At 57.0% G+C, this 11,332-nt stretch overlaps 3 protein-coding genes across 3 annotated transcripts in view; all 3 read left to right on the top strand.

Moving 5' to 3' along the window:
* LOC106820782 (plectin-like) overlaps positions 1-772 on the top strand; it is a 10,124-nt gene extending 9,352 nt beyond the window's left edge. The window contains exons 8-9 of the mRNA XM_014825352.1: positions 57-229; positions 718-772. Coding sequence (XP_014680838.1) covers positions 57-88 — 32 coding nt within the window. The 3' untranslated portion in view covers positions 89-229; positions 718-772. The remainder of the gene's footprint in view (positions 1-56; positions 230-717) is intronic.
* A 2,224-nt stretch (positions 773-2,996) lies between these two features.
* Positions 2,997-4,771, top strand: LOC106820781. The gene is made up of 3 exons (XM_014825351.1): positions 2,997-3,182; positions 4,015-4,098; positions 4,686-4,771. Exons 1-3 carry the CDS (start codon positions 2,997-2,999, stop codon positions 4,755-4,757), a joined length of 342 nt encoding a protein of 113 aa, XP_014680837.1. The 3' UTR covers positions 4,758-4,771.
* Positions 4,766-11,332, top strand: part of LOC106820779 (plectin-like) — a 17,606-nt gene continuing 11,039 nt past the window's right edge. Inside the window, exons 1-3 of the mRNA XM_014825350.1 lie at positions 4,766-4,904; positions 5,344-5,470; positions 6,703-11,315. Of these exons, the coding sequence (XP_014680836.1) occupies positions 5,401-5,470; positions 6,703-11,315 (4,683 nt within the window). The 5' untranslated portion in view covers positions 4,766-4,904; positions 5,344-5,400. The remainder of the gene's footprint in view (positions 4,905-5,343; positions 5,471-6,702; positions 11,316-11,332) is intronic.

Below are 11,332 nucleotides of genomic sequence, written 5' to 3'. Positions count from 1 at the left end.
AGAGATAGACAACAACAACAACACATGACTGAGCTGTCTCCCGCCACCGCTTACAGAGCAAGCAAGGTTCGCCGAGCCGAGGCACTAGCCGACTCACGTCTCCCTCCGTCTGCTACGTGACGCTGGGACAACGTTTTTTTATTTTTTCTGCGAGGGAGCTGGAGGCTCGCTGCGCACCCCGCTGCCCAAGGACATGGACAGCCTGGAGCAGCTCGTCATACAACACAAGGTACGCACGACGATCTCCCAGCCAGCGCCTTTTCCACGGGGCGATGCGAGGCGGATGAAAAGTGTTGTGGCGGGAGTGGGGTGAAAAATATGGGGAATTTTTTTTAATAATAAAAAATAATATAAAAAAATATAAAAAATCTGCAATACCCAAAGGACATGGACAGCCTAGAGCAGCTGGTTATACAGCACAAGGTAGGGGCCCGGATGACAATCCCGATCCCAGTCGCTGTGCGGGTGGTGCGATGGGAGGCGCAGGTTGATGGTGTTGCGGATCAGGAGTGGTGTGGAAATGTTGTGCAGAAACTATAGGGTTTTATAGAGTAATTTGTATAGTGACGTGGGTGTTCGATAATGTGTATGTGTTAGTTAAATAATTAGGTAATGATGTTGTTGGAAGATGTCGCGGTGTACTGAAGGGAATGCGTGTAACCTACCTAAGCGCTACCTAATAAAATCAATGCTGATTTTTTTTCTCATTGGTGACAGGAGTTTGAGAACAGTCTGCAGCTGTTTGAGCCGAAAGGTTGAGTCGATACAGAAGCAGGCAGCGCGGCAGCATTCCTAAGGGAGGCATGAACGCCTCAGGTGCAGTCCACACTGAACCTGATGGTAGATAAGTGAGAGACCACGCTGTGGGCTCTCTCCACACATCTACGTCGAAAGGTAATCTATAGATATATAGGTAACTATAGATGCTGCTATAGCCAACTCTGCGATGAACAAATGTTGATTGCCAGTTAATTTTTCTCTGATTTCATGTAAGTAGAGGGTATCGTATACTAGGTACCCTGATAATCAATTGCTGTGGCTTGCTGGTCTCTGTCTTTCCCCATGAACCTTATCCCCCTCTTCCTTCCCTTCCTTTCTCTCCCTCACTCTCTCACGTTCCACCCTCTCTCTATTCCTTTCCCACCTGTCCCTTCCTCTCTCCCTTTGTCTGTGTCTCTCTTTCCTCTCCTCTCCTCTCTACCTTCCACACTTCTCTCCTACTCATTGACTGATCATCACTCTGCCTGCAGGTTGAAGTGCAGTGAGATCTCTCTCCTCTCTCTTCTCGCCTACCTCCCTACCCTCCTTCCTCCCTCTCCCTCTCCCTCTCTCCACTCACCCTCGCCATTCATTGACCGATCATTGCTCTGTGCACACATTGAAGTGCAGTGAGATCTGTCCCCTCTCTCCTCCCCCCCCTTCCCTCCCTACCCCTCCTTCCCACCCTCTCTCTCTCCCTCCTCCTCCTTCTCACCCTCCCCTCTGTCTCTCTCTCATCACTCGTTGACTGATCTGCCGCAGGTTGAAGTGCAGTGAGATCTGTCCCTCTCTCCTTCCCCCCTTCCCTCCCTACCCCTCCTTCCCTCCCTCTTCGCTCTCTCACTTCCACCCTCCTCTGCAACTTCTACTCATGACTGATCATCACTCTGCCTGCAGGTTGAAGTGCAGTGAGATCTCTCTCCTCTCTCCTTTCCCCCCTTTCCTCCCTACCCCTCCTTCCCTCCCTCTCTCCCTCTCCCTCTCTCCCTCCTTCTCCCCCTCCCCCTCTGTCTTTCTCTCATCATCTCGTGTGATCTGAATCGCCCAGCGTTGAAGTGCAGGTGAAGAATCTGTCTGAACGGTCGCGGAGGAAACAAGTGGGCATCGTGTCGAGTAATGAGGTGCTGCTAGCGTCAGCAGGAACAAGATCCGTGCGATGTCTCCAGGCTCCAGCGGAGTCCATGCTGGCTTCATTGTAAGTAATGGGAGGTAGGAGGAGGAGGAAGGAGGAGGTGGCTTGGGAGGGTGGAGAAGGAGGAGGAGGAAGAGAGGAGGAAAGAGGAGGAATAGAGGAGGAAAGAGGAGGAATAGAGGAGGAAAGAGGAGGAATAGAGGAGGAAAGAGGAGCAGAGAAGCCTCATAAACGAATACCCTTTATGAGAACAATTTGAATAGAAGACTTAATGAACATTATAGATACTGTTGATACTTGGTAAAGTGGGTGATGCCTAGCTTTGATGGTATCTGGTAGGCTCACGTAATGATAATTTCCGACGCACCTGGTGCTGAGATTGCTATTGTAACGCTAACCTTCGATGTTTGTGCGTTGCCGTCAGTGACTGCAGTCTTAAGCTTGCAAGAAGCATCAGCGTGCCGATCGATTCCGGCTCGGCGAGGACGCATGGGTCTGCACGATGCCCGCCCTGGTGGAGCACAGCCGCGGCTCTGCTCAAGATGTTCGGCACAGGAGACGTCAGAGAGGCTGAGAGAGAGGTGAGCTGTGTGGGCGGCGCATGGGAACGTGTGCACACAGGTCGCTGATGGTACGCGAGAGAGAGAGAAGAGTAGAGGGTGGAGGGAGAGAGCCAAAAAGGAGAGAGTGAGAGAGCATTTGGATGGAGAGCGTGTGAAGAGAGAGAGAGAGACAGAGAGAGGGGGAGATGTAACGAGAGGTAGCATGTAAAGAGACAGAGAGAGAGAGAGAGAGAGAGAGGAGAGAGAGAGAGAGATGAGAGAAGAGAGAGACGAGAGAGAGAAGAGAGAAGAGAGAGAGAGAGAGAGAGAGAGAGAGAGAGCATGTGGACGATGAGTTTTTGAACTGTGGGAAAAATCGTTCGACATACTCACATGACCACGTCGCATCGTTGTTGTCGTTATAGAGAGAGGGTGAGAATGGGAGAGAAGTGGTGTGGAGGAGATAGGTGTGTAAAGAGAGAGAGGAGAGAGAGAGGAGTTCTTCAAACGTGAAAAGCTCAACGTCATTCGATCGACGTCGCATCGGAATATGCGTGACCACGATGTCGCATCGTTGTTGTCGTTGTAGGTGCCGCGGGGTGGAGAAGGCCAGTGAGCATCTCATCCTCTACCAGCAGCAGCATCCCGAGGAGAAGACGTGGGTGTCGAACATGCAGCTACAGGTCAAACACCTGCCACGCCTCGCTGAGTCCGTCGTCCAGGCGCGGGCCCAGTTCCAGCCGGCCATGGTGAGCGCACGCGCGCACGCATGCATGCACGCACGCACGCACGCATTCACACACGCACGCGCGCATGCACACACACACACGTACGCGTACACGGGAAGTGTTACTATAGCCATGGGGTTACTATAGGCATGTGGTTATTGTAGGTTTGGGGTTACTATAACCCTGGGGGTTCCCATGGCCCTGCGTTTCTACTGCTGTTATTTATTTATCACTACTGCAGACAAACTGCCCCTTGAAATTGGTGCATCGTAGATGTTATATTTGCGTCAATGTATATATAGGTGTGCATTGTACAGGTAGTGCATGACTAGAGATTCCATATCGAAACCAGGAATATATCGAAAACAAGAGTAGTACAAGTTTAGCTTGTAATCACCATGATAACTTGATGATTTGAGCACATTGTTGTGAAAGCGTCTGCTTCAGTTAAATTGACTACGTCACGAATTGTCTATGGTAAAATTTGTAAAATTTTTGTTGCCATTTTTTACATTAAAAGTAAGAACTAATTGGACTAAACGTATCGTCAAATTCTTACCTGATAGGATTGTTTCTCAACTAGTTAAAAATCCAATAAACCTGGATGATTTGATATTAGTGTTCCTGACATTAATTCCTTGCTATGGGCTATGTATGAGTCACGAGTGTATGTTTACATCGAACAATATAGCAAAATAAGAAGTATAGTGCAGCAATTTAACCATAAAAAGTGAACAGAATTACTTATATTTTGTGAAAAAGTGGAAATATATTTTTCTTTTTTTACTATTTACGGTGACTTAATCACTTTAACTGTGACATACAAGCCTGACGTTGTGTATCTCTCACGCAGAATATGTACAATGCTCTCGGTGAGAGGAAACCATCCGTGGAGCAGGTGAACAGAGATGGAGGACGATACATCCGTGAAGCAAAGGTACTTCCCCCACCCCTCTCTCTCTCTCTCTCTCTCTCTCTGTCGCTTTCTCATTTTCTCTCTCTCTCTCTCTCTCTCTCTCTCTCTCTCTCTCTCTCTCGTCTCTCTCTCGTCTCTCTTCTCTCTCTCTCTCTCCTCTGCTCTCTCTCTCTCTCTTCTCTCTCTCCTCTCGCTCTCTCGCTCTCTCGCTCTCTCTCTCTGTTCTGGTCTGTTCTGTCTCTCTGTTCTGTTTCGTCTCTTTCTCTCTATCTCTCTCTCTCTCTCTCTCTCTCTCTGTCGCTTTCTCATTTTCTCTTTCTCTCTCTGATGACTAGTACCAGCCTTAATCCTTGGAATCCTTTTCTCTTCTTTAGAATAATGTTTCTTGTAATCAAAATCATCATTAAAAAAAAACTATTATAGTAATGATTACCAAAATAAAATGAAACCATTATATAACCACAATAATAATGATAATTTAACTAATGATCGGCATCGATCATTTCATGTGCCCACCTCTGTGTGATGTGATATGACCCATGCCTCGCATGATCTGACCCCATGCCTCGCTCGTGTCTCGCGTGATCTAACCCTTCCCTCCCCCCTAGATCTACGACCTGAAGCTGCGAGCGTACAGGAGAGCCTGGAGGACGTGCACCCGAGCCTCGACGCGAGCGTGAAGAAGAGGCGGCGTGCGGCGACCGGGTCGGAGCGAGTCAGCGACGAGCTCGACACCCTCAACAAACACTACCTGGACATGGTCGCCGTGGTTACGGAGCGCGTCAACAGCCTCGCCCGCATCCTATCACAGGCCAGACGACGTCGACGTGAGTGCACGCGACACGACGATACGATTGGTTTACCATGCGAAAGTCGATTAACAGGAAGGCGGTCGAAAGAGTTAAATTCGTTAAACGTCGATGACTGCTGCTCTGTAGATCTAGAGGTTTTATCCTTGATCTCTCATCTCTAGATTGTATTATGTTTTATATCAATATTATATATATATATAAATAAATAAATATATATGTAAATACATAATTTTATATATTATATATAGAGAGGTATTATAAGCTCTCGATATCATATTTATATAAGTGTTATGTGCAATGCTTTTGCTTATATGCGCGATGCTTATGTGCAAAGTTTTGCTCGTTACTTACATTGCGTTAACGACCGGCGCGATTGCTGCTTGCCTGTTGTTTAGTATACCGCTTCTGCTTCACTCTCTGCTCTCTCTCTCTCTCTCTGTCTCTCATGATGCAGTTCAAGATAGACCAGGTGTCGCTGATCAGTCTGAAGACGTTTCGCTCGGACCTGCACATGCAGCAGAACGGTGACGACATGCATGACAAGTTCAGTCCTCTCATGGCGACGCTCACAAACAAGACAGGTTAGTCCGCTTCACCCGTGTAGTCCTGGATTTCCCCATGTCCCACGTCCCACGTCCCACTAGCGGCTAGTAATCAAACATAAACATGATGTCAAAATATTCATGACAATACATCAGTGTTGCCTTCTTCATTTTGCTTATGCAGCGGGCGTCTTACAGGGGGGGGGGGGGGCGGTCCAGGGGGTCCGGACCCCCCTCGCTCGGCCATAAAACGCATCTAAGCCGGGTCTAATTTCAAAATTTTCAGACCCCCCCCCCCTTCGCTTGTGCTCGCAAGTTTGGGTTACGGTTAGACCCCCCCCCCCCTGGTACAAATCCTGTACACGCCCCTGTTATGGTGGGCGAAGGCGGGTACCAGGAGATAGCGTAAAAAAATTAGGGGTACGGGGAGTCCAAAAGATTGGGAACCACTGCACTAGCATTTATAGCTAATTGTACACCTAGTGCGGCCGCATTGTGTCCTGTCATTGTGAGGTGGTAACACGCAGCACGCTGTCACGGATGCTGTAAAGGAAAACGTCTATTTGTTAGGGATCGGCTCGTGAAGAGACGTTATGTTCACCAATTTTCACGTGGAAACTTGGAGAGAAAAAGTTTTGAACTATTTAATGTTGCAAATATAAAAACCCGGAAAAATTCATGAGCAAAGCCCTCGTAGCGTATCGTTAGAGTGTATTTCCGTGCTAACCGATGCAATCTCTCGTTCTCCTTTCTCAAGTTGTTACGGTTACCTCTCTTTTCTCCCATTCTTCGTCTCTCGCGTTCTATACTTTCTTCTCTCTTATTCCCACCTTACTTTAAATTGACTACGTCACAAATTTTCTATGCTAAAATTTGCGTAAAATTTTTGTGCCATTTTTTTTACATTAAAAGTAAGAACTAAGGGCGGACTAAACGTATCGTCAAAATTCTTACCTGATAAGCATTGTTTTGCTCAACTAGTTAAAAATCCAAAAAACCTGGCACGATTTGATATTAGTGCTTCTGACATTAATTGCTTGCTATGCGGCTATGTATGGTTCACGAGTGTATGTTCACATCAAACAATATATTAAAATAGGAACGATATAATGCAGCAATTTAACCATAAAAATGTGAACAGAATTACTTAATATTTTTGTGAAAAGGTAAAAGGCGTGGAAATATTTTTTTTATTTTGTTTTTAAAATATTTACGGTGACGTCATCACTTTACTCACGCATAGTTAACGCCACATGTCACTGTCGTTGCAGGTCTGATGGGATCGGCTCCCAGCAAGGAGGAATACGACACAAGCATGGACGTGACAGACGACACCAGCAGCAACGGGGGCGTGTCGCACGCTCAGCTAACCATCGCTGACGCCGCCGCCTCGCGCAAACGCGCTCCGCACGCCGAGGTCCTACAACGCTCCGCCGCCGCAGAAGACGAAACAAGTGGCGCCCCCACCTCGTCGTCGTCGGCGATCGTGCTGAGCGAGGTCGTGTCGCGGAAGCGGCGCGTTGCCGCGGCGACGCTCATCGTTGCCGTGCGCGGCATCAAGAACCCGATGACTGGTGAGGTAGTGAGCGCGGCGGAGGCGTACGCCATCGGCCTCCTCGACGCGCCGACCGGACAGTTCGTCGACCCGAAAACCGGCCACAAGATGGCGCTAGCGGAGGCGGCGCGGCGCGGACACATCGAGAAGGCGCTGCTCGAGAAGCTTATTGCGAAGCGCGGCATCCGCGACGTCCAAACAAGAGAGCAGCTGAGCATCGTCGAGGCGATCGCGCGCGGCGCGTACGACCCGGCGACGGGGATGCTGCGGGACGCGCGCTCGGGGCGTCTGCTCGACGTCGACGACGCGGTCGCCGCGGCGATGGCCGACGCGGACGCCGTCGACGCGATGGTGGCGGGCGGCGTCGTCCGTCCGGCGCGCATGAGCGTCGGCGAGGCGATCGCTCGCGGCTGCCTCAGCGCGCACACGGGAGAGTTCGTCAGCCCGCAGACGGGCGACGCGATGCCGCTCACGGAGGCTGTCGCGCGCGGACACGTCGCCCTCGACGACGCGCCGCCGTCGCCGGGCGTCGCCCTCGCCGACGCGCTCGCTCGCAACATGGTCGACAATCGCACGGGCGCGTTCGTGCACGCCGACACGGGGCAGCGGTGCGCGATCGACGCGGCGGCGGCGCGCGGCTACGTGAACCCGTACGTGCGCGAGATCGTCGTCGACGCGGCGACGGGCGAGAAGACGACGACGGCGGAGGCGATGGCGCGCGGCGTCGTGGACGCGCGCGCGGGGAGGTACGTCGATCGCTCCGTCGCCGCCGGCAACCAGACGACGAGCCTGTACGTCGCGCGCGAGCGGATGCTCATCGTGAAGCCCTACACGCTCAAGGAAGGACTAGACGTCGGGCTCATCGACGAGCGGCGCGGGCTCTGCACCGACCCGCGCACCGACCGCAAGCTGACGCTGCTGGAGGCAATCGCCGCGGGCGTCGTCGACGCGGACGCGCGCTGCGTCGTTGCCGCGACGACGGGCGACGTCGTGAGCGTCGCCGCGGCGCTGCGCGCGGGATTGGTCAACGCGTTCTGCCGAGTCGTCGACGACCGGACGGGCGAGACGCTGCGGCTCGGCGAGGCCGCCGCGAGACGGCTCCTCGTGTCGGGCGCGACGTGTCTCGTGTTCGACCTCGACGACGTCTCGATCGGCGGCGAGACGATGTCGTTCAACGCGGCGGCGAACCGAGGCGTCGTCGACACGGCGACGGGACGAGTCGTCGTCGCGGCGACGGGACGGAGGCTGACGCCGGACGAGGCGGCGGCGGCGGGCGTCGTGACGAGACGGCTGCACGCGGCGCTCGCGTGCGAGACGCGAGACCCCGAGGCTGAGACGACCGTCACCGTGTCTCGCGCGATCGCGAGACGTCTCGTCGACCCCCTCACGGGGAACGTCCTCGACCCCGCCTCGCGCCGCTACGTCACGCTGGCAGAGGGCGCCGCGATCGGCTTCCTCCCGCGCGACGCGGCCGCCGAACTCACCGAGAAATTCTTCGTCTTGGTCGCCGACCGGCCCGCCGACGTCGCCGAGGTCACCGCGGAGGTCGCGCCGCCGACCCGCGAGGAACTCGTCGCCATGGCGACCGCGCTCGGTGCGCCGCGCGATGGACTCACGCTGAAGGAAGCGATCGAGCGCGGGATCGTGGACGCGACGACGGGAGAGTTCCGGGCGCCGCGAAGCGCGCACGTACTCACGCTCGCGGACGCTGTCCGTCACCGGCTCATCGACGGACGGTCCGCTCTCGTAGCGAACCCGGCGGGGAAGAGCATGAAGCTGTACAAGGCGCTGAGGAAGGAAGTGTTGCTGGACGCGCGAGGTCACTACACGGGCGCGTCCGGAACGACCTTGACCCTCGCCGCGGCCGTCGAGCAAGGCTACGTCATCCTCGAGCCGGTGAGCATGGCGAGGGAGACGCCCGCGGAGAAGGAGAGGGAGGAGCCGGAGGAGGAGAGGACGGAGGTGACGACGACGAGCCTCGTGATGGCGCGGACGTCGCCGGAGGTCGCCGCCAAGGGGCGCCACGCGTCGGCGATCGCCGTCGGCTCGCCGGTCGCCGCTGACGTCGCCGCGGCAACCGCGGAGGAGGAGCGCACGATCAGCTTCTCGGAAATCTCGTCGCGGAGGCGCGGCAGCAGCATCGCGCTGCTCGACGCGGCGCGTCTCAGACTCTACGACCCCGTCTCGGGACGCTTCGCCGACCCCACGTCTCGCGAGACGATGCCGCTCGCGAAGGCGGTGCGCCGCGGCCTCGTCGACCCCTCCATGCCCGCCTACGTCGACCCGCGTCTCAACCGAGTCGTGACGCTCGCCGAGGCGTTCGAGACGGGCGTCGTCGACGCGCGGACGGGCGTGGCGGCGGCGGCGGGGACGGCACGGCTGCTGCTGCGACAGTGGGCGCGCCCTAACATCAACGTCGCAGACGCCGTGAAAGTCGGCATGCTCGACGCGGAGACGGGTCGGTTCTCGCGAGACGGCGAGACGACCACGCTCGGCGAGGCGCTGCGACGCGGCCTCGTCGACGGCGCGGGCGGGACCGTCGTCGACCCGTCGTCGGGCGAGAAGCAGACGCTGGCGGCGGCGATGGCGGCCGGGCGCGTCGACGCGGCGACGGGTGCGCTACTCGACGCTCGCGGCTCCCCCGTGCTGTCTCTCGGCGACGCCCTGCGGGGCGGACTCGTCGAGAGCGCGTACGATCGCGAGACGGGCATGATGTTCGACGCGGCGACCGGCAACTACATCTCGCTGGCCGCCGCCATCGTGTACGCGCACGTCGACGCCGACGCGCTGCTCGTCGTCGACGCCGCGACAAGCGAACAGCTGTCGATGGACGACGCGGTCGCGCGGGGCGTCGTCGACGACGGCACGGGAGAGTACGTGCATCGCGCGACGGGCGAGCGGACGTCCGCCGCCGCCGCCGTGCGAGCCGGTCTCATCTCCGTCGCCGGCGCCCCCGTGTTGTCGGGCGTCGCCATGACGACCGCTGCGCGGAGGGAGAAGTCTCCGGGGAGGACGACTACTACCAACGGTTTCACGGAGGGAGGACACGCCATCGAGGAGATCACGGTGCGTCCGGGGCAGACGGTGTCCGTCGAGAACGTCTCTTCGTTCACCGACAGCCGCAGGACGACGCAAGTCACCGGCGCGACCGTCCTGAAGGGCGTCTCCGCCGCCGAGATCACCCGCCAGGAGGCGCTGCGTCCCCCGCCGCCGGTCGCGGCGGCGTTCGACGACATACAGAACGTGCGGGTGGACGCGGCGGCGGGACGAATCACCGACCTCACGACCGGAGAAGAGATGTCGTTCGCAGACGCCGTCCACCGAGGCATCGTCAACGCCGACGCGTCGACCGTGATGAATCCAAACACGGGCGTCGCCGTGACGATAGCTCAGGCGGTCCGCGAAGGTCTCCTGCATCCGGAGAAGCTCACGATGATCGACCGCACCACGGGAGTGACGATCGAACTCCAGAGGGCGCTGCGCAAGGTCACCGTCGTCGGGCGCCCCGAGGTCGCCACGGTGACGGCGGGCGACATGATCGTCGACCCGTACACGGGCGTCGTCACGGATACGGCGAGCGGAGAGACGTGGAGCCTCGAGGACGCGGCGCGCGCGGGAGTCGTGTCGCCGACGGCAACGACCGTCCGCGACCCGGCGACGGGACGAGAGATGTCGCTGCGCGCGGCGATAGAAGCCGGGGTCGTCGACGGCGACACATACCAGATCTGCAATCTACAGACGGGCGAGTACACTTCGCTGTCAGACGCCATCCGCGCCGGCCTCCTCCCGAAGATTGCACTGACGACGACGGTGGAGGCTTCGCCGGAGGTCGTGACCCCGGAGGAGGCGCGCGCGCTGGACATCGACCCGACGACGGGGCGTATCCGCGACAACCGCACGGGCGAGGAGATGAGCATCGAGGAAGCCATCCGCGCGAACCTTGTCAGCATCGACGCGACGACCGTCGTCGACCCGGCGACCGGACGCGAGACGTCTCTCGCGGACGCGGTCGCCGCGGGAACGCTCGACGCGCGCACGCTCGAGATGACGGACGCGCGGACGAGCGCGAAGATGTCGCTGACGGATGCCGTCTGCGCGGGACTCGTCGCCAAGGTAACGTTCGTGCGAGAGACGCAGCTGACGATGACGATACACGGGACGGTGCGGCGCGACGCCGCGACGGGAGAGTACGTGGATCCGGCGACGGACGAGCGGATCACGTTCGGCGAGGCGGTGGCGCGCGGACGGGTCGACCTCGCAGCGTCCGCGATCCGAGACCCGGCCACGGGTCGCGAGACGCGCCTCGACGACGCGATCGCGAGAGGCTGGGTCGACGCGGCGACGGG

This window comes from Priapulus caudatus, unplaced genomic scaffold (assembly GCF_000485595.1).
Source record: "Priapulus caudatus unplaced genomic scaffold, Priapulus_caudatus-5.0.1 Scaffold47, whole genome shotgun sequence".
In the NCBI taxonomy this organism is placed as follows: domain Eukaryota; kingdom Metazoa; phylum Priapulida; class Priapulimorpha; order Priapulimorphida; family Priapulidae; genus Priapulus; species Priapulus caudatus.
This window is presented reverse-complemented; position numbering and strand designations above follow the sequence as displayed.

Excerpts from the sequence above, each read along its gene's own strand:
- LOC106820781 (XM_014825351.1), top strand. The coding sequence starts at position 2,997 with ATGTCGCATCGTTGTTGTCGTTGTAGGTGCCGCGGGGTGGAGAAGGCC. Across the intron at positions 3,183-4,014 it reads CCCAGTTCCAGCCGGCCATG|AATATGTACAATGCTCTCGG; the intron begins GTGAGCGCACGC and ends TCTCTCACGCAG. Across the intron at positions 4,099-4,685 it reads GATACATCCGTGAAGCAAAG|ATCTACGACCTGAAGCTGCG; the intron begins GTACTTCCCCCA and ends CCTCCCCCCTAG.